The following is a 17,682-nucleotide window of genomic DNA, read 5'->3' on the forward strand; positions in this document are numbered from 1 at the left end:
TCTTTTGTCTTTTACAGGTGCCTGATTCAATGTTGTGGAAAAGTATCAGATGAGGAGTGGTGTAAGGAAACACTACATGAAGCAGCATCAGTTTGTTTCCCAGTTGGCCTTAATCATGAAGCAGTCTCAAATTCCTATAGAAAAACATGACCTTGATAAAGCACATTTTCTAGACAAAACTCACAAAGGAGTAATAGGAGCTCTGCAGGTCTTGAGTCCAGAAAAGTTGCTACAAAACCTCCAAAGTACCAGTTATCCAAAAAAGCCATGTTCATTCCAAATGTATGATTGAAGCTTAATGGCACAGCTTTTCTAGCACGAAGGTTGAAGGACAATGAGGCATAGAGGGGAGAGGCAGAGGAAGTACAGGTGTTCATTGCCTTGTGGAAATCCAACCAGCCAGTTCTGAAAGCTGCTGTAGTTTGTGTGGTTCATGGGTATCTGTCCACACAGCTGAGAAGGAATCATTCAAGGAGGTGTTACATTCTTACCTTGTGGATAAATGCATAAAGAAACCATGCATTTTTAATTTTTATTTTTAAAATCTGAGTATGTGAGTCCATTATCTGCTCAAAAGCATGGAGCTTGTTTCATAAACTTCTATTGAAATCCAAAGAGGAATGTGGAAGGAAATCTTGAGCTAGATGGGATGCTGGAATAGCCAAAAACTTGAAATACAGAACAGTCAGGAAAAAGTGAGCTGATGTGTTATTTTGTGGGACTTGCACACGGTGGCAATCAGATGCGTGCAAGAGAAGCCCTTTGCAAGGCTGAGGTAAAAGTGACTCCTGTAAAACATCTGCTGTAGGTGTGGGAAGACCAACACAAGGGATAGATTGTGTGGATATTAACAGCAGCTGATGGAAGCAAATCTGGAATGTTGGGAGGGCTAAGCTTGCAGAGTTCAACTAATATTCTGCAAGCATAGAGGTCCCTCAGCTGTTGGTAGGACAGACAAGAGCTTGAGAAGGCAAACAGACATCAGGCTGGGGTGAACAAAAAGGTCAGGAAGAACCTGTTTCACATCTGTTATGTTGCTTAATGGTGGTGGGCCACAACTCAGTGCTGTCACTAATTATTCATTGTCTAGAAGGGAGAAAACAGGGATCCTCTCAATCCTCAAGACACATTGCAATCCTATTTCGTAGCATCCCTTGAAAGGAGAGCCTTTCCCCGAGGCTGGTGAAGGAGTTACTGAAATGTTAAGCACTTTATTCACAATTCACTGTTCATTGAAACAATCACAATGTGAAGACAGGAAATAGAAGTTCTTCAATTCTATATGGAAAACTGAAATACAGAAGATTTTGAAACCAAAAAGATGCCATTGTAATTTTTGGTCTTCCTACCCTAAGGCAGAGGTGTGGCAAACATGCACATTGTCCAATTACTGTGCACATTTATCCTCTAATTTATCTCACACTGTTTTGCCACATGATATTTTTTTATTTGGGATCCTGTTCTATGGAAATTGTAGTGGGATTGCAGGCAGGGGAGGCACGGGGGTGAAGACTGATGTTCAGAGTCATTCCAGAAATGCAGGACAGCCCAGAGCAACTGCTCCTGCTCAGCTGCCACTGAAGAGTTTGTCACAGTGTGTGCAGGGCTTAAATCAGCAGGTGGGTGAAAATGAATGAGTGAAAGATCAGGGGGTGCAGCAAACCCCCGTTCTTTGTGGCAGTGGCTCACTCTTGGAAACCCAAGGGTTTCTCTGTAAGACTGGCTGTGAAGTAGTTCTGGAACATAAACTCAGTAGCTCAGTAATGCCTCTGCTAATAATCCTCTGTGGAGCTAAACAGATATTTGCATTAATTCTGCTTTCTTTCCCCTCCCTGCAAGGTAAAAAGAATGCAAATTCAAAATCGTGCTCTTGAGTTCTAGAAGAGTTTTGCCTTAACTTTGAGTTGGATTAACATAAAAGGTTATAAAATTATGATCACAGGTATGTGTGCATTACATGAATCCCACTTAGGGCCCACTTCCAGAGATTTGTATCATGTTCGAGGCACCAAAGAATTTTTTTTGCAGTTGCAAAAAACCTGATTTAAATGCATCATTCATTATATATACATATATACACACAATATATATATTTACATGTATAAATACATTAAAAGTTTTAAACATAAAGTTAATGGGGTCCTTATCAGACAAATGCACTTTCACATTTTTTACTTTAAGATACCAACTAATTTTTAAGGACCCAGGTACTGTGTTGAATGTTCCCAGGCTCTCCCTTCTTTGCTCGAGATTGCTTAAATGTATTTGGGAAAAGTAGGAAAAAGGTTCATTTTAAAGTATTATAGTTCTGAAAATCTAAAAAGTGAGTCAACAAAGATACAACAGAGATGATTGTGTAAAATCTTTTTAATGTACTTTTTAATCTTTGGTGCTTTTTTTCCTTTTCCCTGGAGCTCCATATGTTTGAAGATGCTTTAAAATCATGATTGAGACTTGTATTATCTTTGGTTTAAGTGTGTAGATAAATGCATCTGTGTACATGCATAAACTGTGACCATAATTTTTTGTACCTGCATTAAAGTAATTTTTGTTCCAAGATGCTTTTCTGGGACACCACCATTTGTTTCTCTCATGTATTCAGTGTGTACACTCTGGAGAATAGGAAATATGAATTCTTAGCTAGGTGAAGATGAGCATCACCTAACAATTATCAGGAATCTGTTAAATTGACTTAAAGTAGCAAGTGGGTGGTAATGTTTTAAAATAATTATTTTTACTTCAAAAGACATTGCATTTTCTTTAAGCTACTCTCTGATACCTGTTGGTATTCTCAGATAGTTGCAGTATTAAGCAACTTTAATCAGAGGTAAAAAGATACTTGGATCATGTGTGGAATAATTCTAATCATGTGTGGAATAATTCTCCATGCTTTTTAAGGATTCTTTATTATTTTGAGTAATACCCCATACAAAGCCTGCAATTTCTAAGGCTGAAAACCTTAGGTTACAAGTCTTAAAAGCTGAAGGTTTTTCTTTTGTTTTCTTTTTTACATCATTGTGTGATATAATTGGAAATCCTTGAAGATGTATCACTTTGATTCGATAAATCCTGAAGTACATGTGTAATGTAAGCCTCCAGCCTACCTTAAAGCTGCCTGAAGTTATCCATGAGCTTAGGAGCCTTGTTGGATCAAAGTTGGTGCAATTCAGTGCTCATAATTATATTTAATAACATTCCTCCAGTTGGATTTGGAGTTTCCTTTTAAGAGTGTCTCCTCTAACCCCATCATGTTCCAATGTAAAGGTCGTGGAATTTCTAATTTCAAAAAGCTGCAGCTTGGTGTAGGCACCTTTCACAAAAAAAAAAAGACTGAAAGTAGGTTGCAAGTGGTCATATCTGTGGGATGAGGTCACTGGTACTTTGGTTATTTAGCCATATTCATAAAAATTATATGAATTGTATAGTTTGGATAATTTATAACATTAAACTTTGTGATTTTAATATCACATGGAAGGTTCAGCTGTACTCATTTCTTTTATTGTTTAACACCAGTGCTATGGACAAAAGACCCAAAGGGCGTGGTAGTGTTACTATTTTCTTAATTTATTTGGTACTGTATAACACCTTTCTGATTAAATGCAGTGTATGCATTTTGGGACTCTTAATTTGTAAAAGCTGTTACAGGTTCAGCAAGAAAGGAAATTTGTGCTTCCTTGTTGAATGTTAAATTATTTTACTTTGCATTTTATATAAGAGTACAAATTAAAACTGAGCCATCAAACTGCAATAAATCTACAGTAGTGTTTCATTTTAAAGACCTTTTGTACTGTACATAGATTTGTTCAATAAAACATTGTCTTTGTTGTTGATAGAAACTGATCTTGTCTTTTGGAGAATCACTCTGGAAATGCTGCTGTGATGTTCAGAGCTGCTGTGTTATGTTTTGTACGTGATGGTGGAGTGGCACCTGTGTGAAGGTGCCAGGTCTTGATGTTCCAGGTGTGTGAGTATTTGGATTTGAACAGACCAAGCTTCAAAATGGAGGCAGCAGTTAATTCCCAGGGCTCAAAATCCAAATTTGGGGCCACAGACAAGTAGGGGTGCAGCTCTTCCAAGATCCCTCTGCTTCTGGTTGGTTGTTGGGTTCAGACAGAAAGACAGTGTAGCTGCTTTTTTCTTTTGCTTCAGAAAGTTCAATACTGCCACCTGAAATTACTGGATGATTTAAATTTATTATTCACAGCCCTGTAAATTCTTAGGTTTTTTTGACTGCAGATTGACCATCTTCTGGAAAATTTTGGATGGTGACTTTTTTGTGTGTGTGTAACTTCAAACTTACCTTTGTTTTCTGCTGTGGATAATTTTGACACAGTCCTTACCTTCCTCAGGTAAGGGTAAGGGACCTCAGGTCATTTTGCCAGCAAAAATGTTTATCAAAATGGCAATATGTACATAAGCCATTTAATAAATTAATTGTTAAATATATTGACACCAAATATCAACTTCTTTGCCCCTCCTCAGATGAACAGGAGACAGAAAATACAACAAAAGCCCTTGTAGTAACTCCTTGAATTATGACAGCAATTTATTGTTACAAGAGTACTGTTCACCTTTTGGTTTATATAGGCCAAAAATTTTCCTGTTTCTTCCCCTTTGGGAATGCCAATTCCTGCTCAATGCTCAAGTCAATTACAAGTTTGAATAAAAACTCTAAAGGGTTTTTAGTTATGACAAAGAGGAAAAAAAATGAAACCTACTTCTGAGATTATCCCTTTTCCACCCCCATCACCTCCAAAGGGGAAAGATTTACAAGTAAGATAATATGTAAATATATTATAACTAATCCTGCTGAAGGGGCTGGTCTTGGTTTAGGACAGGAAGGGGGCTGTGGAGAGACATCAGTCCTGAATATTGAAAAGTCTCCAATCTCTCTAATGCCAGTGCACTTTTCCTCGTTAAAGATTAATGGGAATGTGACTATTCCAAGGCAACCTCTCCCTGCCTTGCCCTCCCACCCCGATTTCTTACTGAAAATGCAGCACACAATCTAATTTTTAAAATGGCGTGTTGATAGTTGTTTTTCCCCCTGAATTCCAGAAGAATTGGATAGGTATTACTCCTTGAAGGCTGCAAATATAAATAAAGGATTACTGAAACAAGCAAAATGAAGGTAATTTATATTTATCAGATGCATTGTCTAATTTGTAGTTTGCAGGATTGATGCTAATCAAGAATATTAAATCATTGTGCACGTGAGGGGAAGTTTGGCACAGCAGACAACAAGCATTATTATGTTAAAGCTTTCCAGATGCTTCCAGACTGAGTTTTTATCTGAATGTTGAACTTAAAATTCATGGGCAAATTTTGTTCAGCTGTTTCTGGCTCACATGGAATTCATTGCTGCAGCTCAAGAGAACAGCTCTTACTCAGCTCAATGTGTGCTGCTTTTCCTTCTGATCAGCCTGGGACATGTGCAGGGAATTTTTTTGCACCTTTACTTTTCTTTGCATGCACTCAGCTCAATGTGTGCTGCTTTTCCTTCTGATCAGCCTGGGACATGTGCAGGGTATTTTTTTAGATCTCAAAGAGGAAACAATCATCTAAAACACAGAGGGATAAGGAATGTGTCCTCTGTTCTTGTGTTCTGTTGCAGGTTTACCAGATTTTGGGGGCATGCATTCCTTACTACAGCTCTGAACAGAGCCCACCACAATGAAGAGTTCAGCTGTTTGTACAAAAGCATCATCAGTAATTTGAACATGGTTCTTTTGTGTGTTTTTACAGGATCTGGCTGTTCCTGGGTTTGAAATCACAGGCAGCTTTAGCACAAAAAGGTGGTCTCTTTACACATCCATATTTAAGCATGGGGTGGAGGAGAGTGTTGGCTTTTTCTGCCACAGGGAGGTCAAGCACTCTTTGCACCTTTATTTTTCTTGGCATGTAGATTTTGATGCTTAGCCCAGCGGAAGCTTCTGCTGTCTTCTCTTCCCTCTTTTGTTCATCTTTCCTCTTTTTCTTATGAAGTGTCCATCACTGGTTGCTCTGCCCCTGAGAGAAAATAATGCTGTGGAAGAGCAACACAAGGTTGAGAGCTTGCATTTAGTAAAAAAAACCAAAACATCTTTAGTTTATAGGGCTTTGTTTCCTTAAACAGGTGCCGCTGTTGGATTTCCCCGTCCTGGAGCCATGCAGCACCTGGGAACATGCAGTTCTTGCCTCGGGCACAAGTGGATGACTCTGGCTTGGTCCAGATGAGGTGCCCAGTGGTAGGAATCCTAGAATGACATCAGAGAATATCCCGATCTGCATGGGACCCCAAGGATCACCGAGTCCAGCTCCTGGCCCTGCACAGGACCCCGAGAGTCACACCCTGTGCTAAGAGCATCCTCAAGATGCTGCTTCAGCTCTGCCAGGCTGGTGCTGGGGAGAAGAACCTTTTTCTAATATCCAGCCTAAGCCTTCCCTAACACTTCAGGTCATTCCCTTGCGTCCCGTCACTGTCACCACAAGAGACATCAGTGTCTGTCCCTCCTCTTCCCCTTACGAGGATGTTGTGACTGCAGGGAGCCTTCCTCTTGTCCAGCTGAAGAGACCAAGCCCTCCTCATGCAGCTTCTCCTCAAGGCCCTTCCACATGGACACTCTCCAATGGCTTTATAACCTTCTGATGGCGTGGTGCCCAGAGCTGAGCCAGGACTGGAGGTGAGGCTGCCCCAGAGCAGAACAGGACAATCCCCTGGCTGTCCCTGATGTCCCCAGGACAAGCTGCTGGCTGTCCCTGATGTCCCCAGGACAATCCCCTGGCTGTCCAAGCTGTCCCTGATGTCCCCAGGACAAGCTGCTGGCTGTCCCTGATGTCCCCAGGACAATCCCCTGGCTGTCCCTGATGTCCCCAGGCCCGGGATGTCGCCCCTGGCTCCAAGGCCGTCTCCCATCCCCTGCCCATGGCCCGTTACCTGCACATCCCTTTCCATGCTGCTGCTCTCCAGCATCTCCCCAGAGCTCAGGACGACTTCAGGGCGGGCCGGGAGGTTAGGACAGACTCAGTTATGAGCTCTCCATCGGTATAACACACAATCTGTACATTTAATCCCGCCTCCCCGCCGCGCCGCTCCCCTCGCGGCCGTTTCTCCGTGCGGAACCTCGCTGCCGGCCGCTCTTTCCAGCCGGCGCCGGGCGCTGCACCGGGCGCGGCCATGGCGGGCCCGGGGCTGAGCGAGCGGGAGCGGGCGGGCTGCCGTGAATTGCTGGAGCTCCTGCACACCGAGGAGCTGCTGGCGCTCACCGACACCGTCACCAACCGCCTGGTGCACCCGGAGAGCCGCCAAGGTGCGCGGGCAGCTCTTGGGGCCTGCCGAGCGGGGCCGGGCCCCGCGTTCGCTTCCCCGGGCCCGGCGGCCGCGGTGCCCCGGGGGCTCGCCGGGCTCGGGGTCGCGGCCGGAGCGTTCTCCTGCTCAGCCCAGCAGCTCCGGGGGTGGCTGCTCGGGGCTTGGGGGTGTCCAGGCCGAGGAGGTTGCGGTGGAGACGGGCTCGTAGCAAAGGTTCAGCTCCGCACGCATCTCTGCTCCCGGACCCTGCAGCGCGGCTGTGCCCTCAGTGGGTAAAAGTATTGAAAGCCCAAGAGTCTCGCTGTTGGCGTCACTCACATTTGCTTTCAGGTTTTGAAGGGTAAAATACGAATCTACATTGAATTTCTTTTTTCGGCAGGATGCTTCCAGTTGTGACCGTCCTCCGTCACTTTGTTGAGATTCGTTTCATAAGAATTCGTTTTTTTGTGTGAGGCCGTGTGTACCTGAGGCCACTAGGTTTGTTGCCCAGTGGCCTCAGGTGTATATATATAAATACACCCATATATATATATATACATATACATATATATGTTTATATATACTCATCAGAGGTATATATATGTACACCCATATATATGTATGTATGGGTGTGTGTATATATATATATATACCCCTGATGAGTGTGTGTATATATTATATATATATATATATATAATATATATGCTTGTCCCAAAGCCTTGAGTATGTTTCATGTGATGTAACTAAAACCTGTAAGATTTGCCCAACACGTTTCTTTAAAAGGTCTTTTGCCTGTAGGTTTTTTTTTTCCTTTCTTTTTTTTTTTTTCCCCCTACTTTTTGCAGTGGTTGTAAGTTAAATTAATTTTTGTGTTTTATTTTAGTGCTTTCTTTCTGGTGAGATTTAGGGTTTTTATAGGTCCCGTGTTAAGTGCTAGCCTCAGTTCAGGTGGGAACTGTGTGCTACAACTGTTTTAAAAGAGAATTTAAGTTTGTCATGTTTCCTCGTTCTGCCACAGAGCCTTGTAGCTGCGTTTTGTTTATTGCTGCCATTCAGTGCGCTGTTGTTGTGCTAGGATGCATTTTCTCATGAACACAGGAGTTGTAATTTCCACACATTACTGTGGAAATGAAACAGATTTAGTTCCATTTCCAGCAGGCTTCAGGAAGGAGGAAGGAGGTGGAGCCTCACTTTCTCAAACTGCTGTGCATTGCTGGAGCACTTCACTGGAATTCTTGCCCAAGAAGGATATTTGCAAGCTTTTGGGTGTATTTTGTGCCTGATATGATGAGGCCAGGTTTCAGTTTACAAACTTTCGGCCTCTTCATGTCCTGCCACCTTGTCTAGCACTGTGTTTGGAGGTCAGGAGTTTCAGAAGTGGCTTAGGTTTGGGGTTTTACTGTGAAAGAAGATAACTCCAACTTCAATTCCTTTTCTTTGCAGAGGCCATTCATGCCATTCTGGTGTACAGCCAAAACGTGGAGGAGCTTCTGAGGCGCAGGAAAGTCTGCAGAGAAATCATCTTCAAGTACTTGGCGGCGCAGGGAATCGCAGTGCCTCCTTCCTCGGAGAAACACGTCCTGATCGAGCGTGTGAGGCAGCTCTGGAGCGGGCAGCTCACGCCTCGAGCCCCCGAGCCAGGGCACAGGAAACCTCCTGCACCGGTGGGTGGGCGCTGCTGGAAATCCTCAGGCTGCTCAGCGCTGCCTCCACGGGATGAGCAGTGCAGATGTGCGCCTGGAGGAGGGTCCCAAACCTTTTTCACTCTTTTAGTCGGTTTGGTTTGGTTGGTTTTTAAATTGCAGCGTCTGAAGGTGTCTGCTCTGTTTGCTGCAGTATTTGAGCTCTAATGTGCAGGGTCTTCTCCGTGCTGTGAGTTTTTTGATTGGCCTATAGGCTAAAATAGAAGATATTCACAAATAGTTTTGTGGGTTCAGGGAGAACTGAAAAGAGTAAGAATGGCACAGAAGTCCTGCAGAGGCCTTTGTGATTTTAGTAAGTTTATATATTGATAAAATGTGCAGTTTCCAGCAGTGACAGGTCAGTACCATCTGTTTTCCCTGTTTTCCAAACAGTTGAACTCATCATTGTGGTGGGCTCTGATCACAGCTGCAGTAAGGAATGCCTGCCCCCAAAATCTGGTAAACCTGCAAGAGAAGACTGATGAGAACAGAGGACACATTCCTTATCCCTGTGTTTTAGATGATTGTTTCCTGTTTGAGATCTAAAAAATGTCCATGCAGATGTCCCAGGAAGATTGCTTTTCCCTGGATCAGAAGGAAAAGCAGCACACATTGAGCTGAGTAAGAGCTGTTCTCTTGAGCTGCAGCAATGAATTCCATGTGAGCCAGAAACAGCTGAACAAAATTTGCCCGTGGATTTGTAGCACTTAATACAGCATAAAGAAATGTCTTTTGGCAATAACAGGTTGTTTTGAAGTTAAAATCTTTGCCATTCAGCAAATCCTCCTGGTGTAATGAACTTGGAGGGGTTTATTTGTGGTTCTAATTGGCCTCCTTGCTGTCGTTCAGAGCCCTCGTGGCAGCAGCCTCACCTCCTGGGCTGTGAGAGCTCTGTCCCTGTTGGGAACCTGGGATTAGCTGATGACAGTTAGCACTGGGCTGAGAATTGTTTTCAGAACAATTTTCTGTGTGCATAACTAGAGAAAAAAGAAATGTTTCTCTTAAAAAATGTTCTTTGGTTGATGGTACATCAATGAAGTACTTCAAACATGTTCATAAATTTAAAAGAAAGTCAGTTGATTTATTTATCACATACATCTTTCTTTGCACTTGTTTTCTCTTAATTCTTGTCCCTTCTTTCTTCACCACTTTGAAGAAATGGGAAACTTGAACCTATGTAACAGAATTGGGAATTATTTCAACTTGTGGTGAAGCAAATATGGCATTTCTGTACAGAATTCTCCAGACTTTTCATGCTTAATTGCTTAATGCTTATAACACAATTTAATACTTACTAGACTTTGGTGTTAGAAAACTTGATATTTGATTTACTTCTAAAAAAAGTCCTGCTGTCAATTCATTAATACTGAGAAGTCCTGTAAAGTGACTGTACATTTAGTTCTAAAAAATGTCACTTTACATCCCTCCCTGCCCTTTTTCAGTAGAACTAGGATTTTCCCCTTTGTAAAAAGCTCAAGACACTGAAGCACTTTCTAGGTGTAATTCAAAGAACCTGTCCTGGTTCTCTACATTAGATAATCATGTCAGTAAAAATAAATGAGATTTTACTTTGGTGTTTCTCTTCAGGCACTCTGCCTCAGAACACTTAAAAGGTTTAATATAAGCATGTGCATGATTTGATGTTTTTCTAAGTGATAATCTTGCTGAACAGTTCTAAGAAAAACAAATTTGCTTGACTGCAGAGTCATGGAAATGGACAGAAGTCACCACAAGATGACATTCGTGGTCTAGGAGGAGAATTCTGCCAGTGGTACTTTGAGCTCCTGAACTCTCAGCACCCTTTGGGAGTAAAATCTGAAGCAACGTGGGGACCACAGCATTTTTGGGAGGATGCCAAGCTGAAGTTCTGTTACAACACCTTGGAAAAAAACGTGGAACAATATGTGGGTGCAGACATGGTGAGCCTGCGCCTGCTATCCTTGGTTAAAGAAGAATGTCTCCTCTTCAACCCAAATTTGCATTCCAGTGGCCTGAAATGTGCCATGTCCCCTCATGGATTGGTGCTGGTGGCAGTGGCTGGCACAGTGCACAGAGACAACGCCTGTTTGGGTGTCTTTGAGCAAATCTTCGGGCTCATCAGCTGCCCCATGAGGAATAACACCTGGAAAATAAAAGTGGTGAACCTTAAAATAGTAGGGCAGAACGCTCTGGAGCCTGGGATGCAAATGGAAGAACCTTCCATAAAATATGAGTCAAACCAGCTGAGAGAGTTCTATGATGGGAATGAGCTGACTGTGTTTGAACCTCAGAAATTCTGAGCATTTTGTCACAGCTGGCTGAGGGGCTGGGTTCTTGCTGCCATGCAGTTTCCCTTCGCTGAGAAGGATTTGCTGAGTAGCAAGCTAAGATATTAATTAAGGGTTTTAACACAAGTGATGCTTGTGGGCACTTTCCAAGAGCTCACAAATATTTCATGGGCATTCCTTGACGTTTTGCACTGGCATTAGAGTGGAGTTTGGTTATTCACGGTTGCATTTCAATGTGGATTGGCAGCCGTGTGTAATGAGGGGTTCACAAGCTGCAAATTCTCTTCAGGACACCAGCTGGAACTCTCACCTGAGCTGTAGCAGGAAGTCATTGCATCTGGCTTTGGAAATTTGGGAGGGCTAAGTGTCTGAATGGACATCTGAGTCCTAGGAAAACCAACAGAAAACCCAAAACAAAACACTGTGAGTGGAGGCAGCTGCTGTGGGTGTTCTAAATGTGCTTTGATGGGACAGTGCAGGGAACTTGGCATTGTTGAAGTCTTTTTTTTTTAGCTTCTTTCCATTAATTGCTTCCTGCCCTTTTACCTTATGGCTCCAGTTTTGTCATGAATACACACAAATTGTTCTGTTAGTGTCCCCAGACAGACAGGCTTGAGATGGGTGCCCATTTCTAACACTGACTCTCTTGGATCAAGAACTTGATTTCAAAACTTGCAGCAAAACTGTGTGAACCAAATGCTCTGATAGGTATTTTTTGTATAATTACAACAGAGTTCTTAATATAATAGTTGTGATTTTTGTATGTTTTCTCAAAAATAAGTATTTTGTTTACTCTGAGCTGCTTTATTACAGGTACAGAAAGTCCATTTGTTACCACTGGGTGGTTACAGTGATAGGTCATGCTAAGAAAAGCATCCAACTACTACTTAATAATAAGAAATTATTGAAATTATTGCAGTGTAAAACTTGATTTTTTTTTTTTTTTACTGTATCTATTTATAGGGGACTAGAGGTGAAGTGAGGTGAAAACTTCTTTTTCTGCATCTTGTTTGATTGTTTGGGAAATTTGTTTTAATTTTCTGTCTTCCCTGTTTAAAGTTCTGAAAACATAAACATTCCCCATAACTTAGCAGAACCAGAAGAACTGCTCCCAGGTCTGTGTTGCTGAACTGTGGCTGGGTGAGAGGAAACAAGAAGGTTCAGGAATGCACAGAACTGATCTTTGTGAACAGTCTGAATCTTGCTTTCTCCTTAAAATAATTTCTTTTCTAAGCAAAAGGTCAGATACTGTGGTGGGATGTGTTTTCTCAATAAACAGCTGAGTTGTGGCTTCTAATTTTTCTGTTGTTTAAAATAAATATCCTTACTTCGAGTTCCAAATTCAATTTTCAAATCATTGACACAGACAGAATGTTTTAAGAGTAGAAAAACATTGACTGTGTGGCAAATATGAGAAAGTACTTTTAGCTTAACCTTAAGGGAAAAGTTGGGACTTGTTTAGGAGCTGAAATTGTTTCTGGACTTGTTTAAATGGAGCTGGACAAGTTTCAAAAAGCTGAAATATTTACAGGAGTGATTTCATCCCTCTTTTTAGATGCTGCTGTTCAAAGCTGAAGGAATTAATTGTTGATTTACTATTGGAAGCACTGGACATTTTAGTGGTATTTAGGAGATTGAAAAAATGAAGTAAAATTTCTTGAAAACTGTTATCATCCATTTTCCTGTTTCTTATCACGACAAATATTTTCAATAACAGTTTCTTACATCTTTCACTACCCCTGAAGCTGCAGTGCTAAATTTGTGCTTTCTAGATCTTTCTCTGGTAAGTAATTTGGTAAAAAGCAAAATTCTGATTTGCAGCAAAGCACGTGGAACTTTCTGAATGTTAAGCAGTGGAAATTGTGTCCCTCTGTGCTTCCTCTGGATGCTCCCCATGAAATGAAGGTTTTAAGTGTGTTCAGGAGTTTGTAAAAGGTGTCTAATAGTCTTCATCTGTTCAGACTATCATTTTTTATTCTGCTGTTTCTTTCCTGTTTTAATTGTCTTTATTATGGCCGGAAATCTTTTATGTTCCCTTGTCACAAGATGCTTCTTGCTTGCTGTTTTCTTGCAATCCATTATCTGTCTCAGTAGCTTTTTCTTTTTCCCCTAAGAGTTGGATAGGGGTAACCTCTGCAGGGTGATAAAATCCTGTAAAAGGAGAAATACAGGCCTCCAGTAAAGATATCAACAACCACAGCACTTTGCTTTTAACTCTGCAGTGTACTTCAGCTTTCAAAGCATTTTGAAGATGTACCGCAGCTTGAAAGTTTATTTTCTTTTCTAAGGGCACAGAGTAGAAATCCGAAGTTAAATGTGGGTGTCACTGCAGTGATGACAGTGCTGTGACCATCCCTGCTGCCTGCAGGAAATCCAGGGGCTTGCTGGAGTCCCAGCAGGACAGGAGTGGCCTCTGGGTGACATCTGCTGGCAGATTCATCACTTGCCCGGAGCTGCAGTCCCGAGCAGACTGTGCAGAACAGGCTGCTTTATCCCACTCCCTGCTGGCAACAAAATGCCCTGAAATTGCCAGGTTCCCCCTTGCCTTGATCTAAAGGAAAGCTTGAAGGGAGTCCCTCAGCAGAATGAAAACTAAGAAACCTCTTATACTTCTGGGATAAACTTAAATGACAAAATTACAACATTTATTTGGCTTGTTGCCAGTAGTAGTTGCCCTTACAGAAGTTCTTCAGAGACATGGGTCAGAACAAAGCAGAGATTTTTGTGAGAGTGGTGTTTGTGCAGAGAGGCATCTGCTGGAAGGAGCAGGGGATGTGTAATTCCTGCACAGCCACCTCTTCTCTGCCCTCTGGGAGCATAAATTGCAAGGGAAATAACATCATGTTCTACATGCTGCCATAAATCACTCATTTTATAACCAATAAAAGCCTGAGCTGCTCATCTAGATGAGGTTTGGGTGCCTTGCCAGCATTTTCCCACTTAAGACTATTAAAAGGAAATGGTGATTTTTAATTTGACTGTGATGTAATGAAACAGGCTTATCTTTGGTATCTGAGCTTTCTTCCTCCTCAGCTACTGAAGTCTGTTGTCCCAAATAAGGGACAGGAACAGCTTTCAGGTAAGGAATAATTGAATAATTTGGGGATCTTCCGCCAGGAGAGCTGGCAGTGCCTCCTTTGCTGTAAGAACTGTGGGATCGAGTTAAACTTCCAGGTGCCACATCCACTCCTTGTTGGATACTTCCAGGGCTGGCAATTCCATCACTCCACACTGAGCAGCCTGTTCCAATGCCTGACCACCCTTGCAGTGAGGAAACTCTTCATAACATCTAGTCTAAGCCTCCCCTGGCACAACTTGAGACTATTTCCTCTCTTTCTGTCTTGTTCCCTGGGAAAAGAGAACTTCACTACACCCTCCTTGAAGGTAGCTGTAGAGATTGATAATGTCCCCTGAGCTGGTTGACATCAGACTTGTGCCCCAGACCCTTCCCCAGCTCTGTTCCCTTCTCTGGACACACCTCAGCCCCCTCAGAGTCTTCCTGCTTTTTCAGGAGCCTGTAGAAAATCACTGCAAGTGTCCTCTGAAGCAGCCTGGATAACTCCAAGCGTGCTGTTTGGATACCATGGTATAATTCCAAAATACCAAACCAAATGTTTTGATTTTTCCTCTTGGCAAATTGCAGAACCTCCCAAGCACAAGGAAAAACACTTTCTTGGGTTCTGTTGACAAGCTCTCACAGCCCTTACTGAAAATGCTTTTTTAGATGCCCCTGGTTGTCACTGGGTCATTTGGGCTGTGTGAGTGAGTGTTGCACTGGGCTGTCCTAGTGTGAGCCCTTTTCAGTGCCCCGAGTGCTTCTCCTGCAGGAAGCATTTCAGTGCCAGTCAGAGGCTGCTTTTGAGGAAAATGCTGTGTTTGCTGCCACACCCACAATTCCTGTAATCTTTCACGTTACAGAGCGCTCACCCTGGAGTTCCCTTGGGACAAAACGGACCAGGGAGCTGCTGCAGCCCTGTGGCCAGGGTACCCTGCTCTCTGTGAGGCACTTGGGCTGCAGGACCACCCTGGAGCTGGCTGGCAGCAAACCCCCAACACGTTCAGAGATGCTGTGCTGGCAGCATCTCAGCAACAGCTGCTTCATGCTCCTGTTGCACAGCACTGCTTGCTAATGTAAACACAGCTTAAGGGTGATGAAAATGGTAATATGGCCTCCTTAGGATGAAATTAAATTAGTTTTCATCCTAATGCTTTCTTAAAATGTGTGTATATATATGTACATGCATATTTTTAACAAGTCTTTCATTCACTTTCTAGCATTTCCCTTGCAGGATTTATATTTCAAGTGGAGTAGTTGTCAGCTCCTCTTTAACAGCAATAAGCATAAGACATCATGTCAGTACTTGTTCATCTATTCCTTTTTCTCAGTTCATTAGTGTTATTTATTGCCTGGCTGGATTTTGAGTATTAATGAATTCTCCTCAAAGTTTGCATTTTTTATTGAAATAAATCGATCCGTTTAATATCTCTTCAGTAATTATGTGTTTAGATATATTTGCACAGTGCCCCAGCTCTAACAAGATTAGTGGCAGGAAAATCCCATTCTGCAGATTAGTGTGATTTATTGAGTTGAACTTTAGGATTTTCCTCTGGTGCTTCATTATGAAGGTTTATTACAGAAAAACACTTTGTCTTCAATTACTTGCTGGCTGATGTGCATCTGAAAGGCTCAGATGAGCAGTCATTTTTTTTCTCTGAAATTAGAAACATCATCTTACGAGAAACAAACTCTTCAAATGCTGCCATTAGAAATACATCTCATGACACTAAAAGGATCTCAGTATTTTCAGTTTACAACTCAATTTTCCATTCTGTCACATCTGTGGCATCCTGACAGTGACCAAACCGTGAGCTCTCAGCAATGTCTCCTGCATCTTCCAGGGGATTGCCAGCCCCTTGCAGCTGCCCCTCTCTTGGAACATGGCTGGGCTGGGGTGCTGGGGGTTCCCCTGGCTGCCTGCAGACTCATTTCTACATTACAGTTTGTGTTGGTGACAGAAACTGCTAAACATCTGAGTGCTAACCATGGCACAGATGACTTTGCAGCTCCTGTAATAATCATCAAAGTCTCCTTCCAGCTGTCTCCAGCAGCTGCTTTCCCCAGATATAACAGGCAAGGACTCTGCTGGAGGCAGGAGGACATCACACAATTTACTTGGAGCTCAGTGAGGGGTTAACAGCAAGGATAAAGGCTTTCAGAGCAACAGAAGGGCAAATTCTTTCCCAGGTGAGCTGAAATTCAGTGCTGGTTGGTTTTCCATGTTATCGACCCAGACTGGGATTGGGTTGTGGATCTGCCAGGTTTTGTAGGAGCCCAGGAGGGCTGGTTTGTCACTGCCAAGGCAGCTGCTGCTTCAGCCCGGGATGCCACCCCTTCACAGCTGGCTGGGAAGCGTGAGCAGTGTCAGTGGTGACAATAAAACCACTAGATCATAAAATGGACACGTTAAAAACATTCTAATTCAAACACTGTTAACTGCTTTTGCATCTGGGAGGAAAACCACCCACAAGAAATTCTGAGCAAACTTTGTGTTTGCCCTAAAGCTTTTACATATGGAACAGAGGGCTTGGATTCCACCCTAAAAAAGTTGGATGCTTCCAGGCTACAGCTGACAAACTTTGGCAGCAGGCTGACACTGCTAAGCATGATGTATAGGACTTTTTTTAAACCCTGCCATGGAAAATAGCTGGTTGTGGGCTCCTTGGGGAGAAGCTGGTGTGTGGATGAGCCCTTCCAGTGCTCCTGTGACACAAGGAGTCCCCTTTGGAAAAGACCACCCCCCTGTCCTCCGCAGGACCTGGGAAGAGGTAAAAGTGTCTGCTTATCCTAAAATGTGTTTCTGGGATTTGAGACTCCACATGTAGGAAACTGCTGAGCACAAGTGTCCTGCCTCTTGCTTGCATGATGTCAGCTGTGATTTCTCATGTCCTGGGAGCCATAAGGATTCTATAAATGTCTAAGTTTAATTAGTAACTATGCCATGTTTCATTTGCATGGAGGTGGTGCAGTTACCTGGGACAGTTCCTTGTGTCTAATCCACTTGGGGTGCCCTAAATCTTGACTTTTCATCAGAAGGTTTGTGTTCCACCTCCCTGTGTGCTTCCCCTGGCCTCCTGCATGCTGGGCAGGGCTGGAGAGAATCAGAGGCTTTGTATTTCCATATCTGCTCGCAGTAACTAGAGCGTTACAAATTAGGGAATGGGCTTAAAATTAGCTTTACTTCTTTTATCTTTTCGTTTTCACCCTTTTCACTTTGCAATTCTGAGCTCCTCACTTCACTTCCAGATTCCTTTTGCTATCAGTGTCCCCACAAGATAGTAACACATGTTGGAAAATCCCTGGCATTGTCGGTGTGCAAAAGGAAAATGGTGCTGCTGGAAGGTTGTTCCCCTTCTCCCAGTCCCAGTGGTTGTTTACACAAACATTTAAACAAAAAAGTTTAATCAA

The 17,682-nt window shown here is 42.8% G+C and overlaps 2 protein-coding genes across 4 annotated transcripts in view; both read left to right on the forward strand.

The window, feature by feature from the left end:
• ZNF654 (zinc finger protein 654) overlaps positions 1 to 3,748 on the forward strand; it is a 30,056-nt gene extending 26,308 nt beyond the window's left edge. For all 3 annotated transcript variants that reach the window (XM_041420937.1, XM_041420939.1, XM_041420938.1), the window contains one exon: positions 18 to 3,748. In XM_041420937.1, the coding sequence (XP_041276871.1) occupies positions 18 to 25 (8 nt within the window). In that variant the 3' untranslated portion in view covers positions 26 to 3,748. The remainder of the gene's footprint in view (positions 1 to 17) is intronic.
• Positions 3,749 to 7,079: 3,331 nt separating this feature from the next.
• CUNH3orf38 (chromosome unknown C3orf38 homolog) lies at positions 7,080 to 12,505 on the forward strand. The gene is made up of 3 exons (XM_041420996.1): positions 7,080 to 7,289; positions 8,711 to 8,931; positions 10,653 to 12,505. The coding sequence occupies exons 1-3, from the start codon at positions 7,157 to 7,159 to the stop codon at positions 11,226 to 11,228; spliced, it is 930 nt and encodes a 309-aa protein (XP_041276930.1). The 5' UTR covers positions 7,080 to 7,156; the 3' UTR covers positions 11,229 to 12,505.
• The last annotated feature ends 5,177 nt before the right edge of the window (positions 12,506 to 17,682 follow it).

The sequence above is a fragment of the Onychostruthus taczanowskii genome, unplaced genomic scaffold (genome assembly GCF_017590055.1).
Source record: "Onychostruthus taczanowskii isolate IOZ18803 unplaced genomic scaffold, ASM1759005v1 scaffold67, whole genome shotgun sequence".
Taxonomy (NCBI): Eukaryota; Metazoa; Chordata; class Aves; order Passeriformes; family Passeridae; genus Onychostruthus; species Onychostruthus taczanowskii.

Excerpts from the sequence above, each read along its gene's own strand:
- CUNH3orf38 (XM_041420996.1), top strand. The coding sequence starts at position 7,157 with ATGGCGGGCCCGGGGCTGAGCGAGCGGGAGCGGGCGGGCTGCCGTGAA. Across the intron at positions 7,290-8,710 it reads GCACCCGGAGAGCCGCCAAG|AGGCCATTCATGCCATTCTG; the intron begins GTGCGCGGGCAG and ends TTTTCTTTGCAG. Across the intron at positions 8,932-10,652 it reads ACAGGAAACCTCCTGCACCG|AGTCATGGAAATGGACAGAA; the intron begins GTGGGTGGGCGC and ends GCTTGACTGCAG.